At 31.3% G+C, this 23913-nt stretch overlaps 1 protein-coding gene across 3 annotated transcripts in view; it reads right to left on the bottom strand.

The window, feature by feature from the left end:
* Nipbl (NIPBL cohesin loading factor) overlaps positions 1-23913 on the bottom strand; it is a 176263-nt gene that overhangs the window by 84148 nt on the left and 68202 nt on the right. For all 3 annotated transcript variants that reach the window (XM_027936196.3, XM_071612669.1, XM_071612670.1), the window contains exons 2-8: positions 16954-17096; positions 14548-14713; positions 12288-12415; positions 8947-9046; positions 8126-8277; positions 3831-3991; positions 2986-3082 (exon numbers count right to left, since the gene is read on the bottom strand). In XM_027936196.3, the coding sequence (XP_027791997.1) occupies positions 2986-3082; positions 3831-3991; positions 8126-8277; positions 8947-9046; positions 12288-12415; positions 14548-14713; positions 16954-17017 (868 nt within the window). In that variant the 5' untranslated portion in view covers positions 17018-17096. The remainder of the gene's footprint in view (positions 1-2985; positions 3083-3830; positions 3992-8125; positions 8278-8946; positions 9047-12287; positions 12416-14547; positions 14714-16953; positions 17097-23913) is intronic.

Below are 23913 nucleotides of genomic sequence, written 5' to 3'. Positions count from 1 at the left end.
ATAGTGTGATAGAAATATTATAAAAGTGACAATATAGTAAAGACAGAACAAATATTAAAAAATTATCTAAGCACTTTTGTCAGAACTGAACAAGATGCTTTATATATCATTCACTTAATTTTAAAAATATTCTTGAGAATTATCATTACTATTTTGCTAAAAAGGAACATGAAGCTCACAAAGGTTAAGAAATTTGCCTAAAGTTTTATAGCTAGCAAACATGAAAATGTAGAATCAGATTTGCCTAAGTCTGAAGTGGAACACACCATTACGCCTTCCTATTTGCAGAGGTTTATGTGATAAATAATACACACTTTAGAATAAACTTGAAAATCCAACAATTCACTTAAAAATCAAATTGGAATAACTGCCAATCCACTCATTCTTCAAAACTAGTTGTAAAAAACAATTTCATAAATGAAAGCTTAGGTTTCTGACGAATAATCTATTTATGAGATTAGAAACAATAAATTTTAGGACCATTTAAAGATTTCTCTCCATCATCCTCCCTCAAGTGTCAGAAGAAAAGTGATTATCTAATTTAACTACCTATCTCCCTTTGTACCCGCCCCCAGTATAAGAAGTTATTTAGACTTCCTATACTGACAACATCTGATGATAAGTATCTAACTTTGATGGCTAACCTACAAATAGTGTTACTCTTTAAGCTGTTTTCTCTTGCAGAAGCTGGGGTTTTAATCCCTAAAAATACATTATTATAAGATTAAAATGGCTCATAAAGGCAAAACTTTTACCACACGAAGAATGTCTCTGATAAAACAGTTGAACACTATCTGGTGAATAAAATCTTTACCATATCTTTAAACATATCCCATGTTACAGATGGCTATAATTAGACATTTTCATGCACTAATAAAATATTAGTTATATTGCATATTAAGTAGCTATGTTAATTTTAAAACGTGACGTATTCTTTTATACATATATATTTTTTTTTAGTTGTAGTTGGACATTTATTTAGTTATTTTTATGTGGTGCTGATGATCGAACCCAGTGCCTCGCATGTGCTAGATGAGCACTTTACTGTTGAGACACAAGCCCAAACGTGAAGCATTCTTTTCCAACAAAATCTAATAAGTAAAATTACCTGACTATAATTTTTAAGTATTTCTAAAACTTCCAGCACCTGGACTTAATAAATTCATATAAAAAAATTAACTAATGACTTAAAGAAATGATGGAAGGGTCCATGAAGGATCAAGGATCACATTCTTTTTTTTTTTCCCTTTTTCTGATACTGGGAATTGAACCTAGGCGTATTTAACCACTGAGTCACACCGCTAGTCTTTTTTTTTTGTATTTTATTTAGACAGAGTCTCACTGAGTTGCTTAGGGCCTTGCTAATTTGCTGAGGCTGGCTTTGAACTTTCCTCCTCAGCCTCTGGAGCTGCTGGGATTATAGGCGTGAGTCACTGAGCTTGGCTCAAAGATTAACACTTAACGGAGACCTAGAAGAACAGATAGAATTTTAACAAGCAGAAATGAAAGCAGATGTGAGATTTAGGAAGGTAACAGAACAGGATATATTTGGTAAATAAAGAATTATGATGACTTCAAAATTTTAAGTCAAGATAATGCAGGACTGGAATTATATTAAGAGAGAGAGGAATAGCAGAATAATGCTGAAAATAAATTTGAAATACAGTAGGTATAAGAACATTTTGCCTGGAAAAGAAACATTATAACTTTGGAGACAACACTAGAGCCAAAGATTAATTTAGGAGCCTTATTCCCAAAAGCAATCAATGTTGCCATCAACACTGAGTAAAAGAAAGTCAGGCATGGTGGTGCACACCTGTAATACTAGCAACAGGGGAGAATGATGCAGGATGATCACAAATTTGAGGCTAGCTTCAGCAACTTAGTAAGACTCTGTTTCAAAATAAAAAATAAAGGGGCTAGGGTTGTAGTTCACTGGTGCAGGTTTGCCATGCATGTGAGGCATGGGGTTCGATCCTCAGTACCACATAAAAATAAATAAAATAGGGCTGGAGTTGTAGCTCAGTGGTAGAGCACTTGCCTCACAAGTGTGAGGCACTGGGTTCCATCCTAGCACCACATAAAAACAAAAAAAGCATTGAGAGTCCATATACAACCCCCAAAAGTTTAAAAATAAATAAATAAAATAAAGGTATTATGCCCATCTACAACTAAAAAGGTAAAATTTTAAAAAAATAAACAAATAGGGTTGGGGGTGTGGCTCAGTGGTAATGTATACCTGGGTTTACTCCCCAGTACAAAACAACACCACCTGAGTAAAAGAGCCAAGAAAAAAACCACAATGGTAGTTAAATAAAAAGTACAATGCCAGAAATTTTGAGAAATGAGAGTAGGGAAAAGACTTAAAAAGAAAAAAGAAAAACGAGGAGGAGAATAGAAAGAAGAAAAGGGAAGAGAAAAAACATCAATGAAAAGACTAGGAGAAAAGCAGGTGAGCTTAGTATGAAATAGGCTTTTTTAGAGTTGAAAGTGATGACGACTGATCAAACATTTCAAATATTTAAGAGAAATTAAGAAGTTGTGGTTTGAGGGCTGTGGCTGTGGCTATGGCTCAGCGATAGCACATTTGCCTGACATGCATAAGGCACTGGGTTCCATTCTCAGCACCGCATATAATAAAATAATTAAATAAAGGTCTATCAACAACTTAAAAAAATATATGTTAAAAAAATAAAAAAGCTGTGGTATGAAAAGATCCCTGGATTTGTTATTGAGAACAATAGTGGATATACCTGAAAACAGTATCAAAAGGTTAACTGGGATTAAAGAATATGATTGATGAATAAATAAAAAAAATAGAGACAAATTTAAATCCCCTGATCGAGACCTTGCTTAAAGGCAGGTTTACTACTTCTTCTTCTTCAGCTAAAAACAAGATAGTAACATCTGGTATCTTTTTAAAAAGGTTTTAGTTATTTACTTGAGTTTAAATATGCTGAAGGAAGTTTTTAATTCAAATAATACCTTTAGGGGTTCCATCGCTTCCAGCAGGGGAGCATACTGGCTGTGGAGACCTCAAAGGAAAAGGTGCAGCATTTCTCATTGTTGAAGAATCTCCATCCTATGACCAGAGTACAAAATTTGTATTTTGCATGCTAGGAGAGGTTTTATAGATATCTTAGAAAACCAGTAAAAGACATAAATTAATGACAGGTAAAGTGCTGGAATTTAATAGCATAGTTCTTCTGCACTTCCCTGTTTTCTTCCTGATATATCTTTAAAGAACTGAAATTGTATCCAAAAAATCAATAGTCTAAGCATGGCAATAAATAAGAAAACTGGTATTACTCATATGCTCCATTTTGGTTTGCCATTTTCTACAAAAAAAGCTAGGAACAGTCTACAAGGCTACACATGTCTTCAGGGCAGAATCCATTGTTATCTGTTATCCTTAAATATATGTAATATATGTAGCTTACATGAAAATATAGCCAAATCCACAATAAAGCAAATTTTTAATGTATCAAGTATTTTAATAACACCAAGGCAACATTAAATTTCAGGGAGGGAAAAAAAAAAACACTTTGTACTGAGAAGAGGAGCCAGGTACTAATAAATAAAGGGTCATTATTTAAAGACACTATTTTGGTGTAAGCAGTATTAAATTAAAATAGAAAGTTAACACTGGTCTAGACTGGAACTCTGGGTACAGGAACCATGTTAACAGACTTTCAGTGCCTAGCATAATTCTTGATACACAAGAATTATGGACAGTTGGTGTCCTTTAAATTGTGGAGTAAAAATGCTAGGTTATGTGACAAACACTAGAATTATTTTATTACCTTAATGATAACTAACATATTACATACGTCACTACTTAGCCTGTGCACCATGTGTAGGTAGTCGTCACTTGAGCCATGTCTAGGATTATCAGCATGATGATTAGCTGAATTGCCAGATAACGGACCAGACACTTTATTATCATGTATGTTTCTCAAACCACCTGCAACAATGGGACTTGATACTGATGCTAGAATAAGAATAAAAACAGGTTTATAAAAATAAACTTTTAAAATTCTTAGAGAACAACTGTTCACAAGAAAAATTTTAAGCATGCAGAACTTATAGAGAATAATATAAAATGAACACTCATATTGATTCTCAATTTGATCAAACTGTGTCAGATATCATTCAAATCTATTTTTGAAAAGTAAAATATTACAGATATGGTTGTATCTCTGTATTTGTATATTCCTTTCCTCTATTCCCTTCCCCATATTTCCTAGAAGTAACTACTATTTTGATGTAAGAGTTCACTCTACCTACGCATATATTTACACTTTTATTGAAAATGAATATATTCCTAAATAATACATGGCATTTTGGGGGTTACAACATTGTAAATGGCACATTTATATATCTTTCTATAACTTGCCTTTGAACTCATTATATTGAAGCATACCCATTTTTTAAATATGTAGTTGTATTTCATTTGTGTTAAATAAATAATTACATATATTCTGTATAATGTACACAATTTATTAATTGTTATATTGGGACATGAAGATTGCTTTCAATTTTTGGCTCTCATTAACAATGTTGCAATGTATAATCTTATACATGGATCTTTTTACAAATAATATGAACTCTGGGCATCAATTCAAGTAAAATGACTGCATATACCCATATTAAAATCTTACTAAATATTACCAAGTAGCTACTTATATTCATCAGTATTATATGATAATTCTGACTATCTGCCAATAATTTTTGTCATCATGATGGTCACTGTAATGTGTATTTTCTTGATTACTAGAGAATCTAAGCATCTTTTCATGTATATTGGCCATTCAGGTCTCTCCTTAACACAGTTATAAAAGGGCAGTCTCCTACATTTTCTTGTAAAAGTTTGATAATTTCACATGAAGATCTTTAATCCATGTATAATTTATAATAGTGATCCAGTTTTACTTTTTTCTATGAGTATCTAATTATTGCATACCATTAATTAAAAAATAATTCTTTCCCCTGTTAAAATATAATACCATATGTATAACATTTTTATTTGATATGGGTATATTCCTAGATGCTTCATCATGTTCAACAAAAGTAACAATGTTTTTCTTCCCATACATGTACTAATATTTTAATAAATCTTGATTCCTGTTAGCTTATATGACTTGTCTTTTAAAAATATTGTTCTATTCTTTTTAGTTGTAGATGGACACAATACAGTTTTTTAAATTTATTTTTATATGGTGCTGAGAATTGAACCTAGTGCCTCACATATGCTCAGCAAGTGCTATGCCACCAAGCTACAGCCCCAACCCAATATTATCCTACTCTTGAACTTTCATTCTTTTATATGAATTTTTGGAAGTAGGTTAAGTTTCACAATAACTGGTATTTTTAGTAATACTGTATTGAATTTACAGATTTGGGGAAAACAATAATCTTTATCCTACTAATGAGTCTTTCCATCCATAAAGATGTTATAGCTCTCCATTTTCTAAGTCTTCCTTTATTTCATGATTTCACGAGTTTTATAATTTTCTCCACAAAGGTCTATTACATCTCTTATCAAATTTATTCCTAAAAATCTTGTTTTCATTGAAAGTGTTAATTATATTTAAAAGTTCATACTTATAATTATAGAATAATTTTGTTTGAAATAATTCAGGAATCCAACTAACATTTCAAAATACCTAGACATTCACCAACATTGTTTATTAAATAATCCATTCTTCTGATTTAAATATGTCATCTTTAGAATTTCAGAATTAAAAATCTCATCATTTTCTAATGACTAGTATAAAAACTGATGAAATGAGAATCACTGGATTCTAAACCCTTTAGGTTAAAAATTAATACGAAATAGGATATTTTTATAATTGTAAAATATCAGCCCACACATTACTTAGAAATTGCAAAAGAAAAAATATGTATTGTGATCAGATGATCTCTACCTAAATGTCACTCTAACTAATTGGACCAGTGGGCATTATATGCTTTCTCATGTGATGCAACATAAAGTACACATTACCTATGTAATAATCTTGCTAAAAATATGTACTTGAAAATGAATACAACCTTTAAAGCTAACATCCCATTGATAAAAAAAAAATATAGGGGGGTATATCACTAAATTAATTAAGCCAACTATGAAGTCTAGTATACAACATATTCTCCAAAAATAGAGGTATAGTCTCTTCAATAAAAAAAAATTATTAGATGGGAAAAATAATGTAGAACTGTTTTAGATTCCAAGAGCCAATTCCAAGAGCCAAAACAGATGAAAAAAACAAATATGATGTGTGAGAAATTACATTATATTTTGAGAAGGAAAAAAAGCATATATATGTATATACACTAGTCTTCCTTTATATATGTATATATTGTTCCAAATGTCTTTAACATATATATATATTTTCACCAATTGTTCTAAATGTCTTTTAACATATATATATATTAAAACGAATGTAGCCTAGATATTAGATGATTCTATAGAACTGTTCTTAAAATTTTTTTTTCAATGGTAAATTCTTGTACTTTTTTTTTTAGGAAAATCTCTTGACAGATATATTTAAGGACAAAGTGTCATGATGCTCACTGGTGAAGGGATTCATTGTGCCCGATTAAACTCTTCCTTCATTCTTAAATTTTTTATAAAGTTGAAAAAATGTTTTAAATGTTATCTTTTTCATAAGCTAAATTGCTCTATTTTAAAAATTCTTTTGTTCTACTGACTTACACATTTCTTTCCAGATTATTTTTTTTTAATTTACAATAACTTTAATATCTGGGTGGGATCAATCTCTAAGAAACATTTTAAATTCCTCAAGGATTTGAAAATTTCAAGAAATGACTCATTACTGAACAGGGCCTTCAACTACATATATTTTTTTGGGTTTCTTTTTAAGAAGCTAAATTTATTTTGCTAAAAAACATTAATAGAACTTAAGAGTAAAAACTGATGTTCTTTCCTACACATACTGATGTGTATATGGTCATTTACAAGAGAACAAATGTGATCTTTTGTCATCTGTTTTCTGATTAATTATATTAAAAATGTTCCTCAGGCTGGGGATGTGGCTCAAGCGGTAGCGCGCTCGCCTGGCATGCGTGCGGCCCGGGTTCAATCCTCAGCACCACATACAAACAAAGATGTTATGTCCGCAGAAAACTAAAAAAAATAAATATTCTCTCTCTCTCTCTCTTTAAAAAAAAAAAAAAAATTCCTCACACTTTGTGTGCCAATATTTTATAAATATTAAGAATCTACATATATAATACATACACATATTGTTTATCACTCAATCTAAATTCAATAACTGTATATATTCCAAACGTGATATGTCTTCCTGTTTCTCCTTGAGTTAGTATATAAAACAGGCTCAACCTAATATTTAATTATCTAGTTTTGGGAAATGGGAAGGTAAATCACATGTTTAGAAAACTGGAAGCTGTCTGTTTTGATAATTCAGCTTAAAAGTTTATAAGTTAAAAAGTTTAACAATGAAGTACATTTTGACTCTGGGTATAATAAAAAATAAGAACACACATACAGGAAGTAATGAATGACAGCAAATGTTTAAAACTTGCTATTCAGTACAAAAATTTTTTCTGATTTTTAAGGATCTTTCAAAAAAAGTAAAAAACATTTATACTAATAAACTATTTAGCAGCCATGAAATGCAACTGAAAGCAATAGAACATTATAATATCAATATTACAATATTGAGAGCTAGCAATAAATTGAGAATTGATAATCTAATACCAGAAAATTTTGCACTTAAAATCATTTATTTTCTCTATGATAGGATAAATACTTACATAAAGTTATTCACAGTATATACTTTACCAATTAAATCCTAATTGCTCTTTGGCTTGGTGCTATTATAAAAAGAAAGTCCAAGTAACAGAACAGATCTTAATTTCATAACTAAATATAATTATGTAATATCCTGATCGAAAGACCCTAAATGACAATTTCCCAATTGATAAATGTAACATTTTTAAATGATTTAAGACATATAATAATAAAGGTTGACAATTAAACATAATATTTCAGTTTGTTTTAAAAATTATAAAACAAAGAAAATAAACTTTCTTGGCACTATAGGTATTTAGGTATTCCCAATAAAGTAACAAATAACTTTCTTACCTTGTTGCATCTGTGGATGTGTTGTGTAACTTGAAGGATGAGAATATGGCATGTATCCTGCAGGACTTTGTGGGGCATATGGACTAGGCACTGGGCTATTTTGTTGTGGCATAAATCTGTTCCCAGAGCTTGTCTGTGGTGGCACAAACCGGCTATAACCCAAACCCCAAAGAAAAAATATCAGGAAAAGAAACATGCTATCCCTTGAAATTTCACTGTCATAAAATTCTCTTAACTAATTTATATATAATAAAGTCTATGCAAACAAAAAGAAAACTGCAAAGTTGAAAACACAAAAATCATTCACAATTCATAATATGGGTTCAACTAAGCAGTTAAATACTGAGGTAATTCAGCTAACCAACATAAAAGTACCAATTTGATTAAGAGATACAAAGCTATGATCCTTAAAATAAAATCTACTCTACAAATTTCTTATTTATCTCAAATTCGTCATTTTTTATTTGTTTGTGGTTTTGTTTTGTTTTGTTTGAGGTGCTGGAGATCAAACTCAGTGCTTCCTGCATGCTTGGCAAATGTCCTACCACTGAGTTCTATCAACAGCCCAAACACATTAGCTGTTAATCTAAAACATTTTTTTTTTTTTTGTCTATGTGAAATTCAAATACTAAGATGGGAACTACTTCAATTATTATATTAGAATATACATACATATTATATTAGAATATGCATACAACATTTTAAGGCACACATTCATGAGACTAAGTATTTCATTAATTTAATGTGTATACTATATATTCACAAACATATTTACCACAGAAAATAATACTTAATAAATTACACATACACAAATATATTACCTGGAGGGGCTATGTGAGATAGTGGTTTGTTGATAATTGGAAGATGCAGGACTACTGTGCATGGAATTCTGAGAAAGTTTATACTGAGACATCATCATTCCTATGCAATACATAAAAAAATTAAATATTATTTTCTTCTAATAGTAAAATATTCCTTAAATGTCATCCTTTCTCATTCAAAAGTTCTTTTTTTTGACATATTTTTCATTTTCAAGTTCAAAATATAGACCCTGTAAGACTTTAAATTTCAAGTAGAACCAATTTACAAAATCGTTTTTATAAAAGTAATTTAAGACTAGAAACAGAGATGATGTTGATGATGATGATGATTAACTTTGAGGTGCAAAACCCAATTAATTTTGAGGTCAAACCCAGGGCCTTGTGTATACTAGGCAAATGCTGTACCACTGAGCTACATTCATAGTCCTGATTATTATTATTTTTAAATTTTACTTATTTAAGGTTTTATCATTTAGCTTTAGAAATGAAAAGAAATTTTAGAAATCACATTATCTAACCTCTAATCAAACATTACACAATTACTAGACTTTGGGTAGCTTTTTTATTGTATGGGAATAGTTTATCATACACATCTTCCTTTCTTTGGAACCTAACCTCACAAAGCTATTTGCTTCATTTTGGTTCAATCCTAGGTTTAAAATATTACTTTAATTATGAGCCCAAAGTCCAGTTCTTATAATCTGCATCCAAATGCTTTCTGAAGCAAAACAGAATATACTTTTTCCCTCTTCCAAAATGACTCCTTCTTACTTAAGGATGAAAAGAATATATGTAACCAAAAAGCATGAGGATTGTTTTCAAATTCTTATATTTATTTCACACTAGACATTGTTTCTCAATTGTTACACAAATGGCATTTTGTTATGTAGGAGAAACAAAAATTCAGTTATTTAGATATTTTAAAATAGAAGACAGAATCTATTATTATCTCTGATTTTTAAAAATGATTTTTATAGCCAATCTCTGTTTGGAAGCTGTAAGCATTATATTCCTAAACTTCATTTCTTGCCATTGACATGAAAAGGGAATTTCATTAAAATATTCAAACAAATTACATGTTCATTTTCTAGGAATACTACAGAAGAGACTACTGTGCTCAAGTCAATGACTGAATGATAGCAGGATTCAAAAATTACCTCAGTGTCTACCACTAATAGTGCATTTTTTTATGTATGTAGTAAAAATTTAAATTCCTGAACTTTCTTTCCAAAAAGAAAGGCTTCTTTCTTTCTATTTACTCAAATTCAGCACAAAATTGTTTTGTTTCATAGTTTAATAATTCAATTACTATAACTATTGTTGATGGATTTTTTTTAAAAAAGAGGTAGTGCAATAGTATGAAATAGGTGTTATAATTTTTACAAGCTGAAATTACTAGTTTGAAAGCAATGGTTTTCTAAATACAAGGGATAAATAAAATTTGAATAGTCCTTTCAGATTAGCTCAAGTTCCAAATACCTATGATTGAAGTGACTTGTATATTATTAAGTTTTTTCCACATGTGACTCATACTGACATTTAGCAATCAAAAAATAACCTTTTAAAATTTTAAATCCCATTACCAGGAAAATGCCTTAAAAAATCACAATTAATTTAAAAATTAATCAGTTAGTTTAAAAATTTTTTTCTTTTAATATATTGTTTTAGTTGTCAATAGACCTTTATTTTATTTATTTATAATGTGGTGCTGAGAATTGATCCCAGGGCCTCACACGTACTAGGCAAGTGCTCTACCACTGAGCCACAACTCCAGCCCTAATCAGTTAATTTTTAAATGATAGTTTGTGTTTTTAAAAACTAGGACATGTAGAAATAAAACAACATTTTGGACTAAAAAAGCAAGCGTATATAGCATAAAACACAAAGAATATGACTGAAAAGTGAATGACCTAAAACTTCTTAAGAGTGATTTACTATCCAAATTAAATATTCAAACATATAGATTATAAAAATGTAGTATTAACAGTTTGGATAACTTTCTTTAGCCAATATTATATTTACTGATATTCTCTAAGACTTAATACTCTTATTAAACTTTCTTCCAACCAATTATCCCTATCTTATCTTTCAGTGTGACTATTCCTCTAGAAAGCACTACTACTGTAATCTAGCTTATTAGTGTAAGTCCTTGTCTATACAACTGTTCCCAAGTTGCTGAAAGGTAAGTTGGGCAGAGTTATTTCCATGGTTGCATTCTAGGGAATAGATGGAATCTATGCAATTGCTTTAAAAATATAACTCACATCCAAATACATAAAATAAACAAGCAATACTATGAAAACACACACATAAAACTAGAAAATAAAATGAGAAGTTTTATAAAGATGCTACAAGTAAACAAGTAAACAAGACTAAATGTGACAATATTAATGAATACAACTAGTCATTAAGTAGGTTGGACCTTACAGAATTGTGTAAAGTATTCCCTCCCTGACTACTTTAGTCTTGAGAGCCAAGAAAGCACCTGGACTTGCCAAATTCAATAAGCTCTAGAACACAACGTCTCTAATCTAAAGGTATTATCCAAGTAAATAAATGTTTTATCTGTGCTACACGTGGTAGCATGTGCCCATAATCCCAGCAGTTCAGGAGGCTGGGGCAGAAGGATCACAGGTTAGAAGCCAGCCTCAACAACTTAGAAAAGCTCTGAGCAACTTAGCAAGACTCTGTCTCAAAAAAAAAAAAAAAAAAAAAAAAAAAAAAAAGCCTCAGAATAAGGTTCAGTGCTTAAGTGCCCTTGGGTTCAATCCTTCATGCCAAAAATAAATAAAATAGATAAATATATATGTATGTGTATTGGATATTTTTATAATGTTAGTAATACTTATTATAAATACATCTTTCTTTAATAATATTTACTGTAAACCATTTTCTATTGTTAAAGCACCAGGGATATTAAATCAATTACTAGATGAATATAATCACAATCAGTAATAAAACTAATACTTGGTATTATTCATATATATATATATAATATGTTCAAAAACTTTTCAAATACTTTTATTATTTGATGTAGAGTTCTTTCAAGTCAACTCTATGATCTGAAATAAATTTCTAAAGCTCACTGAATAAACTAATAGATCCCCAAACACTTATCAAAATACTCTTATAGCTCTAATTCACAATTAATTTAGTTACCCATTAAAACACAAGAATATTATCAATTTGTTTCCTCCTTATTCTTGGCTTGATTTAAGGTTCAAACAGGCATTCCTAGGTAATAAGCCAGCTCATTAGAGAATGCATTTGTATTTAATTATGTGTAAAACAAATTCTATATAGGACCCATAAAAATAAAATAAAATAATTAAGAACCTCACCACTTTGTACATATCTGTTCTGCATGCTTTTCTCCCTGAAAACATTAGGACTCCTTGCCAGGACCGCCTGCAATAAGACTGGTATATCGCCTTCAGGATCATCACTGCCAAGGTTATCTTTCAACTCTCTGGCATTGAAAAAATAAACATTGATTTATTTCAAAAGATTTATTGGATAAAAACAAATGATTTGAGAATGTACAAAAGCATGGATTTTCAAAGAGGCTACCCCTGGAAGAAACAGACTTATTAAAAACAACAACTTTTTCTATTTTACTTTATGCACAGGAGAAAAAAAGTCCCAAACATTATATTATAGAACTATGAACTTACTTAAAAATATTCACATTAGTTTTAAAATAAGAAAATAAGCAGAGCATACTCTAAACTACTTAAAATAATGAAAGGATAGGATTGGAATATATTTTTTGGGCTTGGGATATATTTTTTCTCTCTTATGTGAATGAGTCTGGCTTCCTGGGAAATATCCCCAAGTGAAATACAGTTGCCATGACCATTAAGATAAGATGGAAAGGTTGTGTAATCTATACTATCTTCTTAAATAAACTTGTGGTGTGTGTACAGGGTGGGGACCAAACAAATGGTCAAATATAGTAGCAATTTTCAATAAACTTCCAAGTAACAAATTAAACTGACAACCTTAGAAAGTGATGGTAAAACAAAATATAGGCAATGTTTTCTATATATATCACTATTCTATACTCAATGGATCCAACAATAAAAACCTATAAAGATGGCATCCAATAATAAGACTCAATAAATTTCTTAAAGGAGTTCCTAAAATAAATCCTAATGATATATGTGCTATTTCCCCTTCCTCTTTAAATATTTGCTAAAAACTGTTCCATAATTAGGTACAGGTATAAAAAAATTTTAAAATATTTAGACATTGTAAAATTTCTGGAATGACAATATATTAATTAGTATCACTTCTGATTTTTAACCAATCATTTCTCAGATTATCAGAATATTCACATTTAGGAAATATTTCATCTTAGAGATATCCACTTTAAAAATGGCCCCCAAATATGCATTGTACCAAATAACAGAGAACTCTGCAATATAATGTGCTTTATCTTCATTCCTCTGAGTAATGAATCTTGAAAGAATGGAAGATTATATGAGTACTATTGTGTAGTAGGACATGAAAGGCTAAGAATGGAAAATTTTAATGTTTAATACGTTTTTGTGTTAAGGATATGGTAAGTCATACACTGTTTCTGAAGTTAAGAAAAATACATTTAAAGAAGTAAATACATATAATTTAAGGTAATTTTACCTTAAAAAAATCTACTGCATGAGAATACATACCCATGTTTGGACGTTATAGTAAATCTTAAAATAAATTAGTCCCAAATTCTGTTGTAGCCTTTCATGGAGTTAGTTCTTGTTATGGTTTGGATCTAAAAGGTTTCCCAAAGACTTCAATATTGAAGGATGGGCCACAAATGCAGCAATGTTCAAGTGTGGTTTTGGGAAATGACTGGATCACGAGGGCTCAGACCTTACCAATAATGGGTTCATAATTGAATGGACTATTGTGGGGGTCTGGGGGACAGAAACTATAGGAGGCAGCCTACTTTGAGGAAGTAGGTCACTGGCAGCCTGCCCCTTCTTTGCTTTCTGATTCCTGGTTGTCAGAGGGTGAGCAGTTCTGTTTTGTCTTATGCTCCCTGACTTGAACGTTCTGCCTCACCAGAGAGAGGTGAACAGCGATGAGGCCATATAATCACGGACAGAAACCTCTGAAACTGTGAGCCAAAATTTTTTACTTCCTCGATTTCCCCAGGTATTCTGGTCACAGAGATGGAAATCTAACACAGCTCTTGAGTTCTTATCAAACTTCTCATGAAAGACATATTAGGCTTACTCCAAATAAACCTAATAGCATATTCTGTAGTGTCTGTGAATTTTTAAATACTTTAGCAATAACAGGAAAAAATGAGATAGTTTTATGATATCTGCATAGCTGATGGAAACCCAAGTTAATTTCAAAAGAGTTGAAAAGATCTCCATAGAATTACAGGGAGGTTAAAACTATTGTTACAAAGTAAGTATGGCCTGTTTAAATCTCATTAATATCTTGACACAGAAGGCTGTGTATGAATACTGATGTATTTTAAAAATAAGCTATACATCTAAAATTTTTAAAAATAATACAGAAAACAAGGAATACAGATTCTCTTAGTAAGACCCAAACTTTTTACTTTGTTTTAGTTGTAAAATGGATTGTACTTACATGTGATCTGTTGATACCTGATTGAGGCTATGGACAAGCTGTGAAACCAAATTATCATCCCTACAGGCCAAAAGGCAGTTCACCTCTTCTGCTATTCGTGCATTAAAGAGAAGGCTCTTTGTAGTTGTAGCAGGTAAAGGAGATGGAAGAGGCAGCTGGTTCAGGACTATTTGGAATAAAATCGAATTATTAGAAATGGAATGACTGGAATAAGTCTCTTTAGTGTTTACATACATTTGGGTACTAGAAATAAGTTATAAACATCAATGTGACAAAATATTAAAGTGTTGTTCCTTTCCCCAAACAAACCTAAATCAATCCCAGAAATGCCCTCAAAACATCATTTAGATTAAACTATTAAGAATGAAATTCAGGTCCTTAATATTCATGCTTGCTGTTCATTTCTTAACAGTTTATTAACCTAACAAATTATTAGCCAAAAGGTAAGGCAACTTACAAGGTAGCAACTCTATTTATTCTTGATTACATGACTTATCAGAACCAAATAACAATAACTGACTCTTCATTAGACACATGTAGTATATTTTTTAAAACTTAACAATGATACAAAATTAAAGAGCTTACATTAGCAGGAGAATATTCATAGCACAGCATTCTGGATGAAAAAGGATATCTAAGAATTTCTGATCTAAGTTATAAATTTCTAACCTTTCTTCTTCACTATATTCTAATAACAAAACAACATCAATGTTTCATAAAAGTTTAAATTCGGTTATTTAATACCTCTTCATCTAAAGGAAATCTGTTCATTTGTGTAAACTAAAGGTTGAAAAAACTAAAATGTCAGATATCTTTGTTTTTGGCTTAATAACTAAACAACTCTACAATATAATTATCTTACTGCTCAATCCCAGAAGATAATTTAATAGGTTTTTTAATTAAGAAAAACATATAAAAAACTAATTATTACTTAATAAATAGGGGCTTAGTGGGAAGACAAATTTAAAAATATGAAGTACATCAGAAATGATGGAGAGAAAAACCAAAAGGAAATTCCAGCTAGTATATCTAGTTTTGTACTCCTGCATGTTAGAGTTTATGCCTTATCAATAACAAAGTAATAACAAAAACTACAGCCAGTTTACAAAAGTTATGCTAGTCCAACCAGCTACTTTCTTGTTAATTCAGATGCTATAAACTAGTCATGCTAGTTTCCTAAGCTCACAGTTGTAGTCTGTCACCTATTTTATTACATTCAAACCAAATCACATTTCTTTTTTTTAATATTATTTTTAGTTGTAGTTGGACACAATACCTTTATTTTATTTATTTATTTTTACATGGTGCTGAGGATTGAACCCAGGGCCTCGCATGTGTTAGGCGAGTGCTCTACCACTGAGCCTCAACCCCAGCCCCCAAATCACATTTCTTGATAAGTTACTTCTTGTAGTTTTATTATAAAGCTCCTTATCTTGAATAATGCTATACAAAGAAAAGTATGCCATGTTCTCACTCTCTACCCTTTCCTCTATCATTTCTTTTTCCCCTATATTTAAATAGATAGAATGACATAGGGACCAACATTATGGGTAGTAGATTTTGCATCTAATCCACAAGGGCAAAGAATAGTGAGAGATGCCAACAAGAAAGAATGATTCCTTTAAAAATCTGTGTAACGTTAAATAAGTTTCAAAAAAACACTGACAATGTTCTTTAAGTTCCAGTGTTCAGAGTAAACTAGGCTGCTGTTATCTATGACAAACTCCAAGAGATTTTTCAATGCAACATTCAAAATAAACATCTTTAAGAAATTAGGTGAGGAGGGCTATCAAATCTTCTTTCATGAAAGGCAGTTTCGATTACTGTTTCTCTAAAATTTTTTAAAAAGTCCACATTAGGGCTGGGGATGTGGCTCAAGCGGCAGCACGCTCGCCTGTCAAGCGTGCGGCCCGGGTTCGATCCTCAGCACCACATACAAACAAAGATGTTGTGTCCGCCGAAAACTAAAAAATAAATATTAAAAAATTCTCTCTTTCTCTCTTTAAAAAAAAAAATTCTCTCTCTCTCTCTTAAAAAAAAAAAAAGTCCACATTAAATCTTATTTGCAAACCTGTGTTTCTTCAGTTTGGGCATTTCTTAAAAGTTTTGCATCATCTTCTCTTTTGCATTCATCCTTTTACTGAATAAAAACTTTTATCATCACGTTACCATTTCTTAATGGGTTCATAAAAGGAAACAGAAATTAAGGTTGTATCTATAATTATTTGGCACACTAATTTTGCTAGTTCCACAGATGTGCCAATAAGTCAAAGAAAATTATGTCAGTAAAATCTAAAATCTTAATTTTTGTTATTTATAACATTAAAGATAATTTTTGTAACAACTTCTCTAAAAATCAATGTTAACACACACTAGAACTTAAATTAGATAATTAACCAAACTTACGGTCTGTTAGACTAGCAATCCCCGCAAGAGTAGTTATGGGGACATGGGGCATATCCCCATTCATCCTGAAGTTCTGGAATGGTGTTTATTATAAAAGTACTCAGTTCAGGTGCCAGCTGTCATTACTTCCCATTTCCCAAACACTGCAACACACACAAAAAAACAATTATTTGTAGAAATATGTTGAATATATTAATACTAGACTAATGCTTAATGTAAACAATTTTTCTTTTGTTTTTTCTATCTATACAACAGTAAGTCATTATCCACATACCATTCACTCTACATATATTAAGTTATTTAGTCCTAACAACAACCCTGTAAAGTATTTATTATGTGTTCTGCATTTGATTGATGAAGAAATTTACTTACAGTTTAAAATAACTAGTGAAGCCAGAATTACAACTCAAAACAATGTGGCTCCAGAATCTCTTTCTTAACCACTGGATTGCATTGCCAGAGAGGGGTACTTGCTTACCCAACCAACCTTGACAAGCACTATAATTTCTTTCTACACTACAAACATATTAAAATTTGACTTCATTATCTGACTTCAGCTTGCCTATCTAGTTATGTCTCTTAATACCCCCTATATAAACCATACTCTCCAACCCAGCTTATCTAATCAGATTATCCTCAATCTATTTTGTACTTTCCCATTTGTATAAACGTCCTTAAGACATTTTCACTACCTGGGAAGTCCATATCCTTCTGTCTTTCCAACTCCTATAATTCTTCAGGATCCACAGCCAATTCTTGCTACTTCATGAAACCTTAAATTTACCCCAAAGCCACCTTAACCTACTCCTAACATAACATTTATTACCCAATATTTTCTGATAATTATATATTATTTTGTGACATCTTTGAAACTTGTCTTATTTCATTCTTAATTTTCATGTACTTACTTACCTTATCTTTCCAATTATCACTACATTCTACTTATACAGATCAATTACATAATCAATATGCAGTCACATAAAGGACAGAGAAAGGCATAAGTTAACATTTTTTAATGTTTATGTAATGTTAATATAATGTTCCCATACAAATGACTTCATTGGTTTCATGGTGTCATTCTCTGTTGGGTGTGTTCATTTCTTTCTCTCTACATCTATATAAAAACATCCTGTAAAAACACTGAACATCTTGTCTATTATTCTACTCAATGTCTTACAGTCTTTCTAATCTTAGTCTCAACATGTGGCTTGTAAAACATTTATCTTTTCTTTAACAATTCTTGTAAAACTTTTTGGGTAAATGGATAATATAACATTTTAATAATGTGCACACTGATCAAAAATATGCTTTTATTAAAGTATAAATGAATCATCAGAAGAAGTATACTCTATGTTGATTGAGACAACAGGCTAAAATAGAAAACTGAATTGCTTCTTGTTTAAATGTTTCCCTTTTTGGCATCATACCTGCACTTTTGAGAACCAACACAAGGTACATCAAATACTTTAAAAACTAGGTTAGAGTTTTAAAATTCCTGATAGAGGCCACCAAAATACAGTAACTTTTTCGTAACTTTATGCTAATAGGAAAATTCCGACAGTATTCATGGAAAGAAATCACTAAATGTAAATTATTTACAGAACATCACTACATGCCTTATTACAAGTAGTGGTGCAAGTCAACATTTTAACGTTTAACAGCAAGTAGCTATAATCCCAGGGATTATAGGGAGGCTCAGCAGGAATTCAAGTGCAAGGTCTCAGTGAGATCCTGTCTTAAAAATGAAAAGGGCTGGGAGCCATAGCTCAATGATAGAGAGCTCCTGGATTCAATTCCCTGTAGTGCAAAAAACAAATACCTTATTACTCATATACAGCTCATGGTTGTACATGTAAATTGTCAAAATGAAAATGATTAAGCAACAAATAATAGTCTTTAGTTATTTAACCTAGGGAATAGGAACTTAAAAAGAATTATAGGCTAGAAGGTTTTATTGGGGGTTACCTGACTTTATTTTATTTCCCTAATTCCCAGATAAGTAACACTTAAAGCAGATTCAACTCCAGGTGAGGGCTTTTAGCTTAAAAATGACTTATATAATTAGTTACCACATATGAACTGGAAGATTAGTAAAGTCAACCACAAGATTATGCTATTCTTAGTCATATAACAAGGCATCTGAATATTATATCAACTCAAAACTGAAGTAAAAGGGAAAGTGGAAGGGAGTAACAATATCTGTTTGGTTTAAAGTACTTTAACTGTATACTGAGGAGACGATTATTGACCAAAAAAAAATTTATACCTCATTGTTCAACTACGATAATTTCACTGGAATTCAAGAATTTGAAGAACAGCAGAGATATGGTAGAAACGGACTTATACTTTTAGCTATAGCCATAGATTTTAGCTACTATGAATAATCTGTGGAAATGCTGTACCTTATGTTGGAAGGTGACTAGAGTTCATGAAGAACCACCATTCCTAGAATTCTAAAAATAAATGCACATACCACTAACTAGATACAGCATTTCTGGCTCTGTAATAGGTAATGTTTGGTTGGCCTAAGAAAGTACATTGGTTTTTATGAAACTGAAGCTGAAAATCATTGTCTTTGGGGAATAGTGTCCAGAATGAAATGGTAACCAAATGTTGAAGAACACTGCAATGGCTTAAGAACTGCCACTTTAAGCCTGCATGGTGGCACATGCTTGTAATCCTAGCAGCTCAGAAGGGTGAGACAGGAGGATCCAAGTTTAAAGCCAGCCTCAGCAACTTAGCCAGACCCTGTCTGTCTTTATTATTATTATTATTAAAAATAATAATAATAAAGGCTAGGGATGTGGCTCAGTGGTTAAGCTAAACATCCCTAGGTTCAGTCCCCAGTACAAAAACAAAACAAAACAAACAAACAAAAAACCTGCCACTTTAAGGTACTGCTTTATAAACTAAATGGTAACTGATTAGTAGATTATAAAATAAATTAAGTGTTTGAAATTAATACTGAGAGAGATGAAGGGGACAGAAACACAAGGATAACTTGCACATTATTTTGTGAGTTTAGGTAAAATGCCTTTTGAACTGTGAGCAGGTAGGTAAAGCACTTTGAGAGCTGCCGATCAGAAGAAAGGAAAGAGCAAGGAAAGTAGCTCACCACCTAAATGGTGACAACAATGAAATAAAATAATGCATATAAGTAATCTGACATACTACTAGGCACATTATAACTGATCCAGAAAGTTAAAGTGTTTCTGCTCTATGGAAAACAGATTTGGCAGAACAGAAGGAGAATGGGGTCTTAATCCCTATTTCTGAAAGATCTATTACAAATTATTAGACGTCCAGTGTGTATCCCACCAGTCTTACAAATCATAATTTTAGGCTTGCCCATCTACATGTACTTAAATGATAGGGTAGCAAAAATAAATGTGGCCCATAAAAAGTAGAAAAAGACCTGGTATAATACTAAAAACTAAATCAAACAAAAGAATGGGAGAAAATCTTTGCCACCTGTGCCTAAGATAGAACATTAATCTCCATGATATATAAAAACTTAACACCAAAACAGATAACATATGAATGGGGCTGTAGCTCAGTGCCAGAGCACTTGCCTAGCATGTGTGAGGCACTGGGTACGGTCCTCAGCACCACATAAAAAACTAAACAAATAAAGGCATGCTGTCCATCTACAACTGTTAAAAAAAATAAAATTAAAATAAAACAAACCCCCCCCAAATCCTCAAATAACCCAATCAATAAATGGGCAAAGGAACTGGACAGACACTTCACAGAAGAAGAAATACAAATGGTCAAAAAATAAATGAAAAATGTTCAACATCTCTAGCAATTAGAGAAACACAAATTCAAACTATACTGAGATTCCATCTCACTCCAGTCAGAATGATAATAATCAATAATATAAGCAACAATAAATGTTGGCAAGGATGTGGGGGAAAAGGTACACTTACATTGCTGGTGGGACTACAAATTGGTGCAGGCACACTGGAAAGCAATATGGAAATTCCTCAGAAAACTTGGAATGGGACCACCATTTGACCCAGTTACCCTACTGCTTGGTTTATACCCAAAGGACTTAAAATCAGCATACACATCAATGTATGTATGACACAGCCATATCAACATTTATAGCAGCTCAATTCACAATAGCTAAACTATGGAACCAACAGAGGTGTCCTTCAACCGATGAATGGATAAAGAAAATGTGGTACATACACACAAGGGAATATTACTCAGCCTTAATGAAGAATGAAATTCTGGCATCTGCCAGTAAATGGATGGAATTTGAGAATATCAGGCTAAGTGATAAAAGCCAATTCCCCAAAAACTAAAGGATGAAAATGTTTTCTCTGATATGTGGATGCTAATTCACAATAAGGTGTGTGTGTGGGGGGATGCAGTTAGGGAAGAATAAAAGTACACTGAATTAGACAAAGAGGAATGAAGGGAAGGGAGGGGAATGGGAATAGAAAAGACAGTAGAATGAATTGGACATTACTATCCTGTGTGCATACATATTACATGACCAATGTAATTCTATATCATGTACAACTAGAAGAATGAGAAGTTATACTCCATATATGTGTAGTGTGTCAAAATATATTACACTAATATATTTTGTGTATAATAAGAACCAATAAAAAAATAACAAGAAGTCCTTTATAAATTAATTCTAAGAATGGCTGAGATTTAATTAAAAGAATGCTCAATTGGGAGAAGATACAATAAATTCCCCCCCAAATTCGGCATATTATAATGAGTCTGAAGGGAACTTCTAATACTTAACAGTACTTTTTTTTAAAGATTCTAACTTTTTGTTCATTCAATTTCACTTCAAAATTTATAATTTCTTCATGAAAACAAATGCAAATAAAACAGTACTGGTAGACTTTATAATAATATTCAAGGTGTGAAAGACTTGGAATAAAATACCTGATAGCAGATAAACTTTTCTGGAGTACTAACTTATATTCTATGACAAAGTCTTTATAAAAAGTATGTACAATTTTTCAATAATTTCACTTTAAAAATATACAAAAGCAATCAAATACATGCTCAAAAACACATACACAGGGTTGTGGTTGTGGCTGAGTGGTAGAGTGCTTGCCTAGCATATGTGAGGCACTGGGTTCAATTCTCAGCACTACATAAAAATAAATAAAATAAAAGGTATTGTGTCCATCTACAACTAAATACATACACACACACACAAACACATATTAAAAAAAAAACCACAAAGATACTGCTGCAACACTGTGCTACATTTAAGTAGTAAAAAACTGGTAGAAACTGATTAACAATGTTTATTAAGTACCTACTATGTAATAAAAATGGTTAAAAAACACTTTAATGTACTTTCACTTGATCTTAATAGGACAAGAGGACAAGAGGAATATAATATACAGAGAAGTCAAGAAATTTGCCTAAGGTTGTACTACAGGAGTACTACGGGAGTCAAACCCAGGCTATCTGGCACATGGATACTCTATATAACTAAAATGTATAATAATAATATTAGTTTAACACTATTAATATAATAGATTATTTTATAGCTCATGAAAGTTTACTATGCACCAAACGTGTTCTACAATCAAAATGCAGGGTCTTACAGTTGCCAGGAAAGGCATTCCACCACTGAGCTATAACACCAGTCCATGCTGTACCATCAATAGAGTCAAAATATATAGCAAAAAAAAAAAAAGAAAAAAGAAATCCAGTTAAAAGGGTTTGAATCCAAGCTCTTCCTTATTATGTAAGCATGAACAAACTACTTGATCTCCATGTATCTCAATTTCCTCACTTATGAAATAAGAGGCAGGTAATTATTATTATTTCTAATTTTACTGTGAGGATGAAATGAATTTGTGTTTGTGTGTAGTACTTTTTTTCATCTTGATTTTACAATGTATGCTACCTTACACATCTTTTATATATGTATATTTGCCTTATTCTTTTCTAATATTATTGATGTCAACTTTAAATTAATGTTATTCAGTAAAAAATATCATATGGTTATAAAGTCACGTGACATGGTTTTATTGAGTCAGACTCCCTACTTTATAACCACATTTAGAATATGGCTCATGTTTCTATGGAACTTTAATTACTCTTAACAACTTCTTGAACTGGGCTACAGAGCAAAACTAACTCTGAAGAAAATCAGTTTTAGATAAAAGATTATGATGAGTAAATAACTATTCTGGTATTTTTTATGTTAAGTACAAAACCTTTCTTCTCAAAATTGACAGTGACATTTTAATAAATCTCACCAAGCACAAACACCTTATTTCTTCCATTTTTGAATATAACAATGATGAGATAAATGTAAGGTATCTATTTGATAATTTTTCCCATAGCAATTCATCTTACTACCTGACAGATACTCACTCTGCCTTAGTAATTTAACTAATTCCTTTAAACTATACTTTGTTGTTCTCTAAAAAAAAAAAAAAAAAAAAAAAAAATCCACTTCATCTGTTCTTTGACATAATCAACACACTTTCCTTTCACTAACATGCTTAGTATTAGTAGTTAATAGGTTAGATCAATAGTTCATCCAAACCCATACAAGTATCCCTTGAGTTACAAATGGCACAACTCACTAAGTTCTGTAATACTTAGTCCTTCATAATAATGTATCTAATAATACCACTGTGTCATAGACACATAGCATAGGCTAAGCAAGCAAAGCACCATAATTCACAAGATGGAAACATCCTCTGTCCTTCAAAATTTGAGTTCGGCTATGGGAATGTTTAAATCATTAAATCAAATCTGAACCAATTATCTTACTGTAATTACTCCTAACTTTAATCCCTCCACTAGTCTGCATCAAATTTATTGAAAAAATGGTAAAGATTATTATATTTACATATATATATATATGTAAAATATATATATTTAGACATTGATGGACCTTTTATTTTATTCATTTATTATATGCAGTGCTCAGAATTAAACCCAGTGCCTCACACATGCCAG

Source organism: Marmota flaviventris, chromosome 5 (assembly GCF_047511675.1).
Source record: "Marmota flaviventris isolate mMarFla1 chromosome 5, mMarFla1.hap1, whole genome shotgun sequence".
Classification (NCBI taxonomy): Eukaryota; Metazoa; Chordata; class Mammalia; order Rodentia; family Sciuridae; genus Marmota; species Marmota flaviventris.
The sequence above is the reverse complement of the archived record's forward strand: the minus strand, read 5'-3'. Positions and strand labels throughout refer to the sequence as shown.